Below are 16,815 nucleotides of genomic sequence, written 5' to 3'. Positions count from 1 at the left end.
AACCTTTAATGTAAGTGTTCATCATCTCTTAACATAGTAAGTAGGCAGACAATCCTGGTCTCTTGGAATGGAATAGGTACTGTGTTAAAAAAGGTTAAGTATCCCTATTCAACACCCCAGGTAGTACATTTGAACAACTAATTGCATACCAGTCTAGGTACACATTAATAAATGTTTTTATTTTGATCAATAAAAGGAACATTTAGTTGACATCTAGCACATCTAATATTTACTTTGCAAGATATGTCCACAAAAGCTTTTGTTGAAAAAATAAGCTTGTGTCATGAAATATAAAATACGTTTAAAATAGGCTTTAAATCTCCATGTATTTTGATGTTGAATTGATATAAAGATTGCTTTTTTTCACTGCTGTTAAAGCAAACCACACTTCTGTGGCTGTTACACTGTTGTTATATCTGAATTTATTCAGGCTGTTTTTAATCTCTTATATAAAGTTAAACATTTTGAGCAGAGGCTTTGTAACATTGCTGCCAGTGATTGAAAAATACCCCTTCACCGCTTCAAGATCTATTGTCATTTTATCAGCACATCCATACAAAATCTAATGGAACATCTATTGTTGTGTGTGAATATTTTCTGAAAATAATGGCCTGAATCACCATAAGAAACACAAAAATGCTCATGTCCTCAATTACTTGCCATTGGATGCAAAATTAAAAAAAAAACATGTTTGAAATCTTAATTAAACAGGATACAAGATTAAGCCCGATAATAAAAGGATGAGTTAAAATCAATGTGCTTTATTAAGAAAAATAACATTCCATTAATAATTTTTCGTGATTCTACACGCCGTTGTGCACAACTGATAATGTCTGTGCAATGCCCTTTTATTGGTAAAACATTTTAATAAATTGTTGGTAACTTTATCTCAAAGTCACAGAGAATCTAATTAGATTAGTCCAGCAGTGCAAAACATGACCAGGCGATAAACACAGGGAGAAAATCAATGCATAGATCTTGAGCATCCAGCCAGAATATCACGAAAATGTTCCATCATTAATTCTATCATAAAATTTTGTCACACAAATGTTCACTCATGGAAGGATATAAGAATTGGCTTGCGTGGCAAAGCACTGTTTGATTGCCTCTTGACAGTTATTAATGTCTCTCCATGGCAAAGAAATGTGAACTGTCAGGAATTCCAGGTGCTTTAATAACACCTCTAATGCTGCCTGCATGTCAACTCCGGCAAGCACCTGCTCTAATGCTACATGGTACCCATTTGTATATTCCTGTAGCTTCATCACAGTTTGATTCAAGTCTTTCTTCTCATGACAACTTGAACATTCTGCTTCTGCCAGATCCTTGTCTTGAGAAATGAAAATAGGTCCAGAGCAGTCTTTACATTTGAACACTGGGACATCATCAGGAATATCAAAATAAAGAGGAAGTTCTAACTGACAAGCATCACAGTTGCAATCAAAGAAGTACTGTGGCCGTAATTTTGCCCGACGTTCCTCTCTTATGGTCAATGGGTATAGAGCTCCATAATTGTCAAGAATTTCCTCTCCTTTCTTAATGGGCTTTATAGCTCTGACAACACAAATATTGCCATAGTTGTGTCGTACCACTGAAGGGTCACAAGAATGGTTGATGAGGCTGAGAAGTGCGTAAGCTCCAGATCCTATCTCTATGCTGTTTGTTACAGTAGGATCCCCTGGCTTCCAGAGGATTTCAGAAATTTCATGGGCATTACAGGGCAACATTTGTATTTGTCTTAAAATGTGGCTTCCTATGTAACATTTTGCATCCATTTCTTGTCCCTTTTGACAATCTTTGAAAAAAGTAGTTAACTCTAAGCACCCCAATAAATAGACAGTTTGGACTGCCTTGTTAAACAGATCCTCAGGTGTTCTTTTGTCTCCATGATTCACTAAGGTGTATAGAGCATGATAATTCTCTGAATCATAACAGCCATCCCCATTATATCCAATACTCTCTGACACGTCATCTTTGCAAAAATTGCTTCGTTCCTTGAAGAGAAAGGGAAATCCTGCTTTCAAAACCATACGAAATGCTAGATGCCCTAGTTTTGATTTCATATTTTGGACATGTCTGATGATTTTACATTCTATTATGTGATATTCTGTCCAGGCCTCTTCCTGACACTGCAGGGAACAGAAGGCAACATCACTGCACTGCTGACAGGGCACAGGGGCATTGATTCTTTTACTGCAGTGACTGCAGTACTCTTGTTCTCTTTCTGGGAGATTGACTGAGGCATACGGTTTCTCCACTGCTACAATATCTCCCACTTTAATATCAGTGGATGCCATTAGTCCACGTCCCATTTCCGTGCTCTCCCTTAAACTGACTGTACTACTGGCCGACAGGAATACAGAATTTTGGGAACTTTTGTCAATTTGAGGCAGATCTGAGTGAAAATGGTTTACGACCTGCCTCTGCTCCTCATCCATATGATTTTCCAAGTCCAAATTACGGCCTTCAATTTTCACTTCTTCTATAAGACGTTGCATATCTTTACATAGATTTTGCCTTTTCTTTTCATCTAGAGTTGAAAACTCCAGGGACTTTAAAGCTGATTGGAATGACTGTTTTGCTTTAATAAAGTCCTGCAGCTGTCTATGACACTTTCCCTGTCGATCATGTAACTTGTAATGGTTTTCCGTGGGATATCCAAATCGGAAAGCCAGTTCTGCATTCCACAAACAAGCAGCATAGTCCTTCAGATGAAACATGGCAGCTGATCTGTTAGCATAAGCATTGGCTAACTCCAGGTCTTTGGTCTCAGTCTTGGTTTCCATTTTGTCAAAACAATTCATATTCGTCACTGGAGCTTTTAAAACACTAGCTGTATAAAGCTTAAGGGACTTGGAATAATTCTTCTTTATGAAGTACTGGTTTCCTTCAGTTCTTAGATGACAAGATTCTTCTGAATTTTTGCCATTATCATAATCCTCAAGATGAATGTGTTTTTGGACCACAGGCAAGGATAACACAAATTTTACTCTCTCTTCATTTGTTTTCATTTTGGAAAATTCCTCCATAGTTTTTACAAATTCATGTTTCTTTTGAAATTCCTCACGAATAGCTTTCTGAATGGCCTCCATGTCTGCTGTCAGAAACTCCAAATCTATCTGCAATGTAAAATAGTACAAGCTGAAGCATATATTCTTAAGCTCTGTTTAGTGCAAATTTAAAACCTTGATAGTAAAATGGAAAATTCATGATTTATAATTGGTTATAATGCAAGGATAGAAAGATATGTGGTAAGTCTTGGCATCAATGTCTGCAGGATACCTTGCAAATTATGAAAAATAAAATAGGGAGAGAAAAAATGTAAGCAAAACTGCTAATATGTTTCTGCCAAAAAAAATGTCAGTGCAAAAAGTTGCTTAAGCATACTATGGAATCATTAGATTTCATGGTGGCTCAATTTTCGTGGAATTCGTGGGTACCTCTCATCCACGGAATAACATCCTCCACGAATTAATAAATTAGGGTAATAAAGTCATATTTCCTTTAAAAATTGTAGATATATAAGAATACGCGAAATTAAGTCCTCACGAACCTGTAAAATTTAAGCCATCCACGAAAATTAGCCCCCATGAAATTAAACGATTTTACGGTATACCATGAATACAATATCACAAACTGATAAAGAAAGCCCACCCAATCTTGTAATAAGGTAATTAAATCATTCTTTGTGCCATGCAAAAGTATATATGGGTCATTCTCAAAAAAGATTGTATTGGGTTGTTCAAGGGCACTAGAAAGTATAATCCTTGATTTTTGCCAAGTTTCACTTTTGTGCTACCTTTGGATATATATTAGCATACATATTGGTACATAAACAGTTAATTCTAACAAAATCTTAAAAATTTAGAAAGTTTATAAGTTGATTTTTTCACATTATTTGACTGTTCCCACTCAGAGTTTGCGACTTTAAATAGGTTTTGTAAGGTAGTAAGACCATTTTTTATTAAAATAATAGGGTCAAGAGATAAAAGGTAAGTAAAATACCTCTCTCAAACAAAAAGACGAAGAAAATATATGAACAATAATTTTCAGCGAGATCAAGTTTGTCTGTACATGTTTTTATGTCCATGGTGTAACGAAACAAAATATTGGTGTGTAAGAGTTGCTATTCTTAGTAATTTGAAAGATAATTGATGCCTCCTTATTCCCATCGTATAGCTATAAACAATGATATAGAAGACAAAATATATAGCTGAAGATGAAATTTACTCAATTTTTTTAATGATAAGTAAGTAGAAATAAATGTGTAACTTTTTATATTGTCTTTGGGCTAACAGGAAATACTTAGGAAAAAGAAATATTTAGACACTCTGGAAAACAGACAAACTATTGCTATGTGTTGTTGAAGCAGATAATATGCTCTTTTACTCTGAGGGAGCAGTAATTATTTAGCAGAGACAAGTTAATTCATAAATATGTCCTTTGTGTAACAGTCCTTGGTATAACAAGAACAAAAAGTTACACCATAGACTATCACTGTTATCCCAGAGACTATAATTTACATAATTTATTTTTTTGGGAAAGATATGATGAAATTATTCAATAAATATATCACAATGTATCACATTTGTTAGTTTATGCTTATATATAATCTTGAAGCATCTGTTTGCTGTAGATCTAGATTATTTCTCAATCATGTAATATTTTGTTACTCCAAAGACACATACAATTAACACCAAGGACATATGACCTAAAATATTCATTTTAAAAATATTCAGCATTGTCAAATCAAATCAAATTTATCAATTCAAGTATAATTAATATTGAATTTGATATTGGACTTACAGCTTAAGCCAAATTTTCCCTAAAAAATATTATTTGACTTTAAACAAAATGTGTTACCAAGGACTTTTAATGTTACACAAAAGAGTATTTCAATTCCCATGCATGTATTTCTGATAGAAAAATTAATAAAACAAGTATTGTATAAATACATTTTATGACAGATTATGCAATGTAGTATAATAAAATACTAAAATTATTCATCAACTAGATAAAATGGTGTCCATGGTGTAACATGTTGTGTCTTTTGTATAACAAACTTAAATTTTACGCCTGAACTTGTAGAGAATAACAGTAACATGTATAATATATCCGCTGAAAAGTGCATTTGGTAATTTTGAATTCATTTAAAATACATTCAAGCTTTCAAAACAAATTGAAATATTAAAACTTTGATTCTTATAATAGACAATGTCCATGGTGTAGCATAAGTGTCCTTGGTGAAACATACTGGAACTAAATTGTGTAAATAATTTGACTTTAGGGGCACTATTATGCACATTGATAATGATTACTGTTAAATATATGCATTCATAAGTTATAGCTATGAAAACATTCAGTTGTCTCTATTTTGAAATCTGATATTTTTGTGTTTAAATAAAGGTTGTCCTTGGTATAACATTTGGACTAACAATAAATGTCCTTAGTGTAACATCCCTTATTTTGTTTTTATTTTCAAAGATTTTTCAAGAAATATTGAGGTTTTTTCACTTAAGATTATTTTTCATGTCACTTACAAGTGTCTCCCAAAAAAAAAATCAGACATTAAATGGAGAAGAAGTTTTCAGTGTGCAATGCAATGTCATGAGATAGATGCATATTTCTCATTCACAAACCAAATATGAAAAATTAAGGAAAATACAATATCAAATTCTTGTTTTATGATTAAGTTCAAGAAAAACTTCAAAAAATTTAACTTTAACACCAAACCAAATGCATGAACAATAAGATTTAATGAAATTTATGAATATTTCTTATGCGTTACACCAAAGACTGTTTCCTTTTCATGTGGTTGTAAATATCATATTTTTATAGATTTTCATTTGATGTACTGTTGGCATATTTTAGCAAACAAACATCATGATATGCCCGATACAAACTATGATAAATTCAATCTGGTTGTAAGTACTTTGTTTTTAAACAAGTGGTACTTGAAAAAATCCACCTTTTTTGAGAATGACCCATATAGTGTCTGGTTCCCATGCATGGTGCCAAGTGATTGAGAGAAATTTAGATGGGACACCAGTAAATCACAGGTTAATCCCCATCAAAAGCTGATACCAATTTGCTGCTGGATGGACTGAAAGATAAAGTATGTGCCTTGTCTGTAAGCAAGCAACACAATGAACACACCATATCATTGACAAGCGACCTGAGCAGCTAGGGCTTGAACCAGCAACCAGGCAAGTTTATAATCAGTCCAAAACTAGCAGGCATTTTTGTGCGCCATTTAAAATTTTTACAATGGGTGGCACTGTAGCTCCCAGGTCGTCCATCCAATTTTTTTTTCAGGCCTGCAGCTATACCTTTGGGCTAATGTTACTGCTTAAACACCTATGACCATTGAGAAATATGCACCAAAAAAAAAAAATCAATAAAGATGGTCCAAAACACCAGTTCAAATGCGGACAAAAGATTAATCAGTTTCTAGAGCGCAAGACTATGAATAAGGAGGCCAGGTTCAAATGGCTTGGGGTAAAATGCTGACATTTTTATGGACCCCTCCAGGGTCCAGAGTGGAGGGGGTGGAGCTTTGTGTGTCAATCTTAACTAAGAGTCTGTTTGATCTGTCATTCCAATTTCCAATTTAAAAAAAGAGGTGACTGGGTGGTTCCTAACATTTAATTATTTTAGCAACTTCAAATGAACTTTATCAGGAAACAAATTACTCTAAGTTTGTGTAACAATTATTCTAAGTCCAGTAAAACTGGGAACAGGAAGTTAACTCACCTCAATGTTGAGAGATTATCCAAATTCCAAGTCACCAAGAGTTTCAACTTCGTTGCAAAATACTTATTACCATCTGAATGCAGATTGTTGCATGTTGGAGACAATGTCCATTGTTTGAAATGTCTCGCCATGTCATAATGCATTCAGAAATTTCAGCACAATTATCTTCAGGACATAGGGACAATTTAAGGAAATGAAATATTACAATAAATTAATTATTTTTACTTGACTTTCATTTTGTAGAATAAAATTCATAAGCTGTTATAAATATAAAACATTTTGTACATTTCAGCAATAATGAAGCTGTAATATTCATTACAAAGTATATCTTGTGTCATCTTCGCTAGCCAAGCGTTTTCGGTCAACTCTGCTCCCCACAGAGAAGAGGTGCAGATCAGAAACCCTTGACTTGGGAAGATGATCTTGTGTAGAACTGATGAACACCCTTCGTCATTGTCAATTAAGGGGCGGGGAGTTTTAAGTGCTTGTGTTTTAAAGTCATATAAATAAAACAATGTTGTGCCCCGTTCTGTTTCTGATAAAATAATTGAAATGACATATCAAATGGACTCTTAATTAAGATTGACACACCAAACTCCACCCCCTCCACTCTGGACCCTCCAAAGTGGCGGGTCCATCGTCAGCATTTTACCCCAAGCCGGTTCAAATTCATTTGATTTAATAAAGGCGGTAAATATGACCTGTATTTTAACAACCTCCTTGAAATAATCAAAAGTATGTGAAATATGGTCTGCAATCATTCTCTTCAGCAATACATGGGGCAAGTCTGTATCATATATAGAGACAAATGTCTGTGCGGATGGGATTACTCTACAACCTAGCTGCAGGACTGTAGCTCTCGGTCTGAAAAAATTCGGATGGTTGACCGGGGAGCTACAGTGCCTCCCATAGTAAAAAAACTGCAATTTACTGCGCACAAACAAATGCGCTAGGTTTGGACTGATTAATCTCATTTACGATCACATTCTGTACAAATATTTAATCCAAAAAAATTCCTTGGACATTTTACCAAAGATATTGTCACTTCACTTGCCTCTGATATTCTTTTAAACAACATCCCCAGCCCTGTAAATTAAAGTGGTGCAAGTTTGTGCGCCGTAAATTGCAGTTTTTTTACTATGGGAGGCACTGTAGCTCCCAGGTCGTCCATCCCAATTTTTTCAGACCGGGAGCTACAGTCAGGCAGCTATCTACAACCCTAGCCTATGCATGCTATATATGGTCAGATGGTTCGATGGTTTGCCTCATGTAATTCAAAAAATTATCATGCATAACCGTTATAGATAAGGTATATTGGAATTTATCATAATGACAAGCGAAGGTGGGGTTTGCCCGTGTCCCTCCAAATAAATATACTTACGATATCAATTAGGTGTAGTTCTTTTTAGGTTTTTATAACTGCATCTCAGTTCTCTGTAAAGTGAATCTACTTTTACCCATACCACATGATTTTTGGTTGTCGTATTAAACATGTTAAAATGATTTCGGGGAAATATTTGTTTATAACTTTTCATAAAAATTACACAATGTAATATATTTATGTTTATGATATTTGTTATCATTACAACAACTTTAGCAATTAAATGTACCGGGAACGTAAACAAATTACGACAACTAAAAGTTGGAGTGTGCATGGAATATTCTCGGGTGTTCTGAACCTTGTTTACTGCAAAAATACAAAAGATGGAGAATAACGGTGGCGATAGAGGTCCCCCTGATGATAGGAACAAACAACCGAAAAGCGTCGGAAAGTTGCTGCACATGTGTCTTGAAACACAGAGTGGTAGTCCTCAGGATGAGAATCATGTCGTGCAACCCATGCCTGAAGAGGTAAACATGCTTGTTTACAACTCGTATCTATATGATGTCGTGAAATTGTGAGTCTTTCTGTAATCTATCAAGACTTCATTTTTTAATGATTTTGCTTTTCGTTATTCTGAAATAAACAGGTTTCATTTATTTTTGTTGTACAATGATTCTTAAACAGGTTGGGACCAATATCCCAAATGGGATATAATAACCCAAATGGGATATAAATCTAAAGTGCAAAAAATAAAAAAAAAAGATATTTTATGTATTTCATCTATTCTAATGCGGATTTATATCAAAAATTTCAAAATCAAAAATTTTTATTTTTTGCACATTAAATTTATATCCCATTTGGGTTATTATATCCCAAACGGGCTATTATATCCCATTTGGAAGATTGGTCCCAACCTGTTAAATTGACTGAGCCTCTAAACTCTATCCCAAGATATCCTGGATTTACATTCATTCCAACGCATGAGAAATTTCCAAGATTTCTTAATCAAAACGCCCCTGTTATCAGTTTTCAATACAATGCTAAAAAATGTGATGTCTGCGGGGATTTTGTTTTGCAGCAAACCCGGATGATAACGTTGTAAAATTACGCGATGTATTCCGAGTGTATTCAGGATGGAGAAAAGATGTAAACATTCCCCATTATAAATCTCCTTAAGGAATCTTTTTTCGTTCCTGTGAATTTTTCGGAGTGAAAGATGATAATGTGTCAATGAAATTATCTTGGAAATTATCCATTTCAGCTATTTCAAATGCACTACTTTCACAGGTATGTGTATTTTTATAAAAAATCCTCCAAATTGCTGCATAAATATATTGGGACAGACTATAGTCCCTCACCCTAATCTCAGCAAGATTCACTGGTGTAAAGCGACTCATCATTATTGTAGTTAATCTGAGAATTTTGTGCCTTTTTGGGTCATTGCCATGTTTGATGATCAGTTGCGTAATACCTGGAGTGGAGATTCGTTGAGACTTAAAATTTTGACTCACGTCTCATCATGCTAATCTCAGCAAGATTCATTGAGACTGAAAAATTTTCACAGACTTTAAAATTATTAGAAAAGACATTAGTCAAAATTTTTCAGTCACGAGAAATCTCGCTAACTAAGGTAGATTATAAACACCCCTCCCATCTTACCAATTTTAATGAACGATCAAGATAATTGATGCCTTCATACCACCACTTTAATTTATTCCTTCCCAAATCGTGGATAATGATTTATCTGACTGAACTGAATTTAGAGATTGCACTATATCCACCACTGTCTACCAGTGTGATTGATCTTTCTCAACCAGTGAACCCAGAACAGCTGTGCCTTGGACAGTAGATAGAACATTCTATCTACAAAATGAAATGGTTCAAAGACATCTTACATTTATAACAGTATACTGTATATTTATGTTCCTGATATTGTCTTACGGACCTGCATGGTTATAAAAAATAGAATTAGTTTTGTGTGTGGAATATATGGAAACTACTGGTATTCAAAAAGAAGGCATACACAAGCTGTAACAGGTTTGTTTCAATAAAGTGAGTACCGTAGTTATTATTTAATTCATATTATTTATTCTATAAAGTTATTCCAAAGCAGATCAGCAACTGCTCCATTAGACCTACCGATACATGGGAGGTATTCTATGGTGAGGCTTGATCCAAGACACACAAATTATTCTAATTAGAGAATTCCCAATCCCCATCTCCATACCCCACATAAACCTTGCCTGAGAGTCGGCTCAGCTTATGCTTTTATGCCTAAGTCACCATCATCATAAAAAAACTTCTGTTGCAATAATTGCAAAAAATATTTTTGTTTAGCGTCGACAATGGTTGGACAATGCCCTGAGAGATTTAACAGTAAGCCCAGTGGAGAGGATGAAGGTGGGCTTACGTATTCTTACTACAGCAGAAAGTACAGAGCAACAGATGATTGATGCTTTAGATGAAATCATTGAGTGGTGTGAAAACCTTGATTTTGCTGCAGGTAAGAATATGTATTAAACAAATCTTCAGACTTTGAGAAATACATAAGTATAGATTAATTCTTAAACCTCAAAGTTTGAAATAGTAGAGAGTTGGGAATAAAGCGTCGAATGGTACATGTAAATGTCTCAGTTTTACTGTCATAAACCCTTCAAATTTTTTCTTAATACACCCTATCATCCATAAACTCGTATGTTGCACAGAAATAATGTTCATTCTTATGTGGTGTGTCTGTATCAGATTTTTACAAGATCGGAGGATATCCAGTGCTTAGCAAATTACTGCCCCACAAATCAGCTGAGATCAGATGGAAAACACTGGAGTTGATTGCAGTCTTGGTTCAGAACCACACTTATTGTCAGGAGATGGCTCTCAAAGAAAACTTGTTACCAAAAATGTTGACAATACTGGATACAGATGACGATTCAACTGTTAAAATAAAAGCTTTGTATGCTGTGTCATGTAAGTATAAAAAATACTACAATATTCTGTCACCTAGACTTGATTGTAGATTAGAATTTACCGGTAATTTTTGATTTTTTTGTTTAAAATTGTTTATATGTGTATTTTGAATGATTTAAATGTCCAGCTACAAACGAGGCACGGAGGTTAAAAGTCATTGTCATGTAAACAAAGCTGAAGTCTTACGTTTGTTTGCAAATAATGCAAAGTACAAAAATTTTCATCTCTTTGACAATAGGACTCGTGCCAAACAAGATAAACTGATTCAATGTGGTCATAAATAATATTATCAACAAAAAAAAGCAATTCATACCAATACCACATTTATGTCAACAACAAAAAGACTCAAGCTATGCCTTGTTTACAGACCGTAATAAAGAATTTTGAACTCTGTGTCTTGTTGTAACTCAATATTTTACTTCAAACTTAATAAATCATTAAAAATGCATAAAAACCATTCTAGAAGCTAAAAATTTGAAACTTTTGAGCTCAAATCATGTCCGAGTCCCTTTAAACTAGTGTACTGCATATATCAAACAACCTCTAAACATTAAGCCAAATTGTATGCAATATATGACAAGCAGTAAAACTATAATACTGGTAGTTAATGAGTTAATAATATAAAGTTATCTTGTATTTGGATATCATTGATTTGTAAATGCATATTAAGACACCACACATCTCTTTCAGGTCTCACAAGAGATAATCCTGAAGCCCAGAAAGTGTTTATAGAAAAGGATGGCTTTTCTGTATTGATGCGAGCCATGCAAACAGATGTTGAGAAGTTAAAGATTAAGGCTGCATTCATGTTGTCTGCACTTTGTGTGGATAGACCAGACATCAAAGGTAAGGACTAAGTAATACTTAATTTACTAGTATGCTAAGTGGATAGGCCAGATATCAAAGGGAGGGACTAAGTAATAATTAGTACCGGTATACTAGTACTCTATGTTGATAGACCAGACATCAAAGGTAGGGACTAAGTAATAGTTAGTATACTAGTACTCTGTGTGGATAGACCAGACATCAAAGGTAGAGACTAAGTAATAATTAGTATACTAGTACTCTATGTGGATAGACCAGACATCAAAGGTAGGGACTAATTAATAGTATACTAGTACTCTATGTGGATAGACCAGACATCAAAGGTAGGGACTAATTAATAGTTAGTATACTAGTACTCTATGTGGATAGACCAGACATCAAAGGTAGAGACTAAGTAATAGTTAGTATTCTAGTACTCTATGTGGATAGACGAGACATCAAAGGTAGAGACTAAGTAATAGTATACTAGCACTCTGTGTGGATAGACCAGACATCAAAGGTAGAGACTAATAGTTAGTATATTAGTACTCTATGTGGATAGACCAGACATCAAAGGTAGGGACTAATTAATAGTTAGTATTCTAGCACTCTGTGTGGATAGACCAGACATCAAAGGTAGAGACTAAGTAATAGTTAATATTCTAGCACTCTGTGTGGATAGACGAGACATCAAAGGTAGAGACTAAGTAATAGTAGACTAGCACTCTGTGTGGATAGACCAGACATCAAAGGTAGAGACTAATAGTTAGTATTCTAGCACTCTGTGTGGATAGACCAGACATCAAAGGTAGGGACTAAGTAATACTTTGTATACTAGTACGCTAAGCGGATAGACCAGATATCAAAGGTAGAGACTAAGTAATAGTTAGTATTCTAGCACTCTGTGTGGATAGACCAGACATCAAAGGTAGGGACTAAGTAATACTTAGTATACTAGTACTCTATGTTGATAGACCAGACATCAAAGGTAGAGACTAAGTAATAGTATACTAGCACTCTGTGTGGATAGACCAGACATCAAAAGTAGAGACTAAAAGTTAGTATACTAGTACTCTATGTGGATAGACCAGACATCAAAGGTAGAGACTAAGTAATAGTTAGTATACTAGTACTCTATGTGGATAGACCAGACATCAAAGGTAGGGACTAAGTAATACTTTGTATACTAGTATGCTAAGTGGATAGGCCAGATATCAAAGGTAGAGACTAAGTAATAGTTAGTATTCTAGCACTCTGTGTGGATAGACCAGACATCAAAGGTAGGGACTAAGTAATACTTAGTATACTAGTACTCTATGTTGATAGACCAGACATCAAAGGTAGAGACTAAGTAATAGTATACTAGCACTCTGTGTGGATAGACCAGACATCAAAGGTAGAGACTAATAGTTAGTATACTAGTACTCTATGTGGATAGGCCAGACACATAAGGTTTGGGCTGATTAATAATTAGTAAACTACATGTAGTACTATGTGGATTGGCCAGACATCAAATGTAGGGATTAGTACCTAGAGAACAAGTATTGAACTGATGGTATCCTTGCACTCTGTGGCATTTAGCAAAAGGAATTTGAGATATAAACTATAGACTTGCTTTTGTAGATGTGATGTGTGACACTGGCATGATTGAGCAGTTAGTGGGAGTCCTAAACGAAGAACACAACTCCTTCCATGAGCACACTTTGGCTGCTCTTCTCTCCATTGTCACAAATCACCAGAAGGCTGTAGAGGAGTGTCAAAGACCAGAACTGGAACTGGACAAAAAATTGCAGGAGAGGATCCGAAGTCTTAATGGCAAAGATGAATTCCGTGTAAGTCTGCTCTGGGTTTTATTGCCTATTGTTCGTAGCTGAATGTAGGATAGTTTAATTTTTCTGTTATATATATAGTGTTATAAAAGTGATTAATATCTTGATGTGGGTTTGTTTTTTCTCAAAAAACATTGTATAATGTACGTTAAAAAATGGGAGATCCCTTATTCTTATTTACGCTTACAATGCACTATGTGTACAAGTACAGAAATTCTGAGCTTGAATGCTCTCATTTATTGTCTGTTTTACCTTTGTAGGAGGAAAGTCAATATGCCAAAGAATTGCTAAAGATAATAACAAAGGATGACATTGAGGTTCAGCGGTAAAAAGCAGCAAGAGGCTTGTCCAGATGGATGGCTGATCCATTTAAAAACAAAGCAGTCACTACTTGCAATAATGTAGCTCTCCTCGTTTTGCCTATCCACCCCACCCCCAAACCCTAACACCTCCCCCCCCAACCTCACACACAAAATTTGGAAAAAATGGGGAGGGCTGCATTCATGCAGCCATGCACGCATGTGCTTGTGCGATTTACAGTGTGATTCAAATGTGGATTTCGATCGCTGACTTATGTAACAAATGAATATTGTACAATACTGTGTTTTCATATTTAAATTGCTGTAAAACAGTTTATCTCAGGGAAGTTTTCTAAATTTGAATTGATGTGTCTTTTAAGTAACTATTCAGAAGTGTCTTGACAAATTTAAAGTATTTTGTTGTCAGTATTTTAATCTAACTGCATACACGTTATGACTAGATTAATGCACTTACGAATATACAGGAAATTTTGAATTATGCGTGGATCTAGAGGGGTAAATTCAAATTTCTTTAAATTAACATTATAGAATTACCCAAAATGTGCCTGCCTCAGACCCCCTTTTTAAAAAACTAATAAGTAACTGTAAGACTTTGTTATAAAAACCCCCCACCCCAAAAAAAATTTCTAGATCCACGCATGTGAATTACAACTATTTTTTAGTTCTCTTGAATAGTGTAGTGTGAGGAAAAAATTAAAGACAATAACAGTTGAAAATCAGAGCTAAAACTGTTGTATTAAATATTCATAGAATGATTAGACAATTCAATACTGTTCATATATTTGCAGTATTATAAATAAATTGCCAAATTTTAATCATTACATAATGATTTCTTGTCTTGCAGGTTCTATTATTTAATTTTAAAATTATTTTTAATAAGATTTGTGTAAATAAAAATACTTCTTTATAGATGAAAAAGAATATGAATTAAATAATTTGGATTTGCTAATCCAGTCTTGCATGATGAAATGTTTCAGTAATTTATTGTGAGAGAATGTTTAGTGTTGTATCAGTGCAATTTAAGCTCTCTGTGGTGGTATTTTTGTAAATGAATGTTCAAGATACATGTATATACAAAACACATTTAACACCTGTTACCTTTTTTACTTCAGGCCAAAATAAGTAAACAGTGTGTTTCCAGTTCCCCAACCATCTCTAAATTTTACGGTATATGATATTGGCATTGACATCTCTTCCTGGGAAAAAATGATTTTTTGACGTTTCATGGTCTCTTCAAATGTTGAAGGTAACATAGAAAACAAATCTGTGTTCTGTATCTTAGTAACGTTCTCGATGGACCCGAATTGGAAAACAATTGTTAAAACACAAAAATGTTTTCCCTACCTTATGCCAATTTTCATTTTCAGTTAGGAATAGGAAATGCACTGTTTTTGGCCATGGAGACCTTTTTTAAAATGTGAATACAATTACCTGGTACATGTATATTACGTATTCTAGATTTTATCTATGGTAAATCTTCTTGTATGCATGAAATATTTGTAGTCAAATCAAAATTACCGTACATGCATACAGATGTATTATGTATTAATAATAGTGCATGTACCAATATTTTTAATCGTACATTTGGTCTTTTTTTCAGATTCTCTTTTTCAAGACTGATGGTATAAGTGAATAGAAAAAAATCTTTATTAAATTATTTGTTTTTATTACTTGCAGAGAATAGCATCACTTTCATTTTTATGGGTTGTTCTATATTGAAATGCATGCCTAATGAAATGGATATCCAATTCTGGACAGACTTCATGATTTGTTGATGACTATGATTATATGTATTTAATACGTTTACAGCTGTTAGTACTTTTTGTTAAAATACAGAGCTACTTGTGTACTTCTACATATCTTTGTTGTTTTTATTCCAAATATGTATTCATTATACATGTGTTACCTGCACATGTATTGCTCAATCATTTTATAATTCCCAATAAAGAGTTTCTGGAATGTATATAGGAGCACATGGCACATTTGTCGTAGGTGTTCTGCAAATAACTCAAAGGCTAATTATTACCATATGTCATTACACAAGACACTTTATCTGCATTGGCTTATTCGAGCCAGCCGCAATGGGTTGGCGTACACTGGGGCTATACCTGCAATGAACTGGTGTCCCAACAAGGTCAAGTCAAAAGTCATCCACTAAGCATCTTATAAACCAAGATATAAGCACTGGCCTTATGGCTCAGAGAATGATTTAACATTTTAACAAGGGCATCTATTTGTACAACCAAACACAACTACCTCGTATTAGAACCATTTTAACAAGACCTTGGACTTTCTGTAGGATGTAGCTATCTATTTCTTGTGTCAAAACAAGTTAAAATGACGCTGGTTTCAAGCGAAATATACACAGATTTCGTAGTCTTTGTTCAAAAGCCAGACAAATCCTGTTAATTTCAAAGAGCCATGACTGAGTGGCCAGCAATGAAATAGACAGGCCTACGTCACATTGCCAAATGACATAGCAACCCAAAATCCACTAGGCTCTTGTTAAAATGGTTCTTACACTAAGGTTGCTCATTTCTTGTGTGTTGTATCCTTAACCCAAGGTCATTAGACTTGGGTCAACTGAGGTCGCATGAAAACGGAATAAAGTTTGTATGATTTATAATTTTATTGACCAAGATATGTTCTTTGACCTTGATTAGGTTTTTTTGATCATGATCAAGGTCACATTATTTCATGAGATTAAACCATGATGATGCTTCTAGAGATCATGACTTTTCTTAGAAAATTTCTGAGGTTATTTACATTGTTTGTTTACATTTTGAACTTTGAAGTAAAAATTTCAGTTTTAAACCTAAAA

At 34.3% G+C, this 16,815-nt stretch overlaps 2 protein-coding genes across 3 annotated transcripts; one reads left to right on the top strand and one right to left on the bottom strand.

The window, feature by feature from the left end:
- Positions 1-152: 152 nt before the first annotated feature.
- Positions 153-8,227, bottom strand: LOC128161432 (SET and MYND domain-containing protein 4-like). 2 transcript variants are annotated; one of them, XM_052824716.1, is made up of 2 exons: positions 8,135-8,227; positions 153-3,119 (listed from the first exon to the last, which is right to left on the bottom strand). In XM_052824716.1, exon 2 carries the CDS (start codon positions 3,090-3,092, stop codon positions 1,056-1,058), a length of 2,037 nt encoding a protein of 678 aa, XP_052680676.1. In that variant the 5' UTR covers positions 3,093-3,119; positions 8,135-8,227; the 3' UTR covers positions 153-1,055. The 2 variants fall into 2 exon arrangements, with proteins under 2 accessions (XP_052680676.1, XP_052680684.1); XM_052824724.1 differs by lacking the exon at positions 8,135-8,227 and adding an exon at positions 6,754-6,889.
- Positions 8,228-8,385: 158 nt separating this feature from the next.
- On the top strand, positions 8,386-15,849 carry LOC128158023 (hsp70-binding protein 1-like). The gene is made up of 6 exons (XM_052820693.1): positions 8,386-8,604; positions 10,415-10,580; positions 10,820-11,041; positions 11,732-11,887; positions 13,469-13,677; positions 13,935-15,849. The coding sequence occupies exons 1-6, from the start codon at positions 8,458-8,460 to the stop codon at positions 14,001-14,003; spliced, it is 969 nt and encodes a 322-aa protein (XP_052676653.1). The 5' UTR covers positions 8,386-8,457; the 3' UTR covers positions 14,004-15,849.
- The last annotated feature ends 966 nt before the right edge of the window (positions 15,850-16,815 follow it).

Source organism: Crassostrea angulata, chromosome 1 (genome assembly GCF_025612915.1).
Source record: "Crassostrea angulata isolate pt1a10 chromosome 1, ASM2561291v2, whole genome shotgun sequence".
NCBI classification, from domain to species: Eukaryota; Metazoa; Mollusca; class Bivalvia; order Ostreida; family Ostreidae; genus Magallana; species Magallana angulata.
Note: the sequence above shows the minus strand (reverse complement) of the source record. Positions and strands in the feature narration are given on the sequence as shown.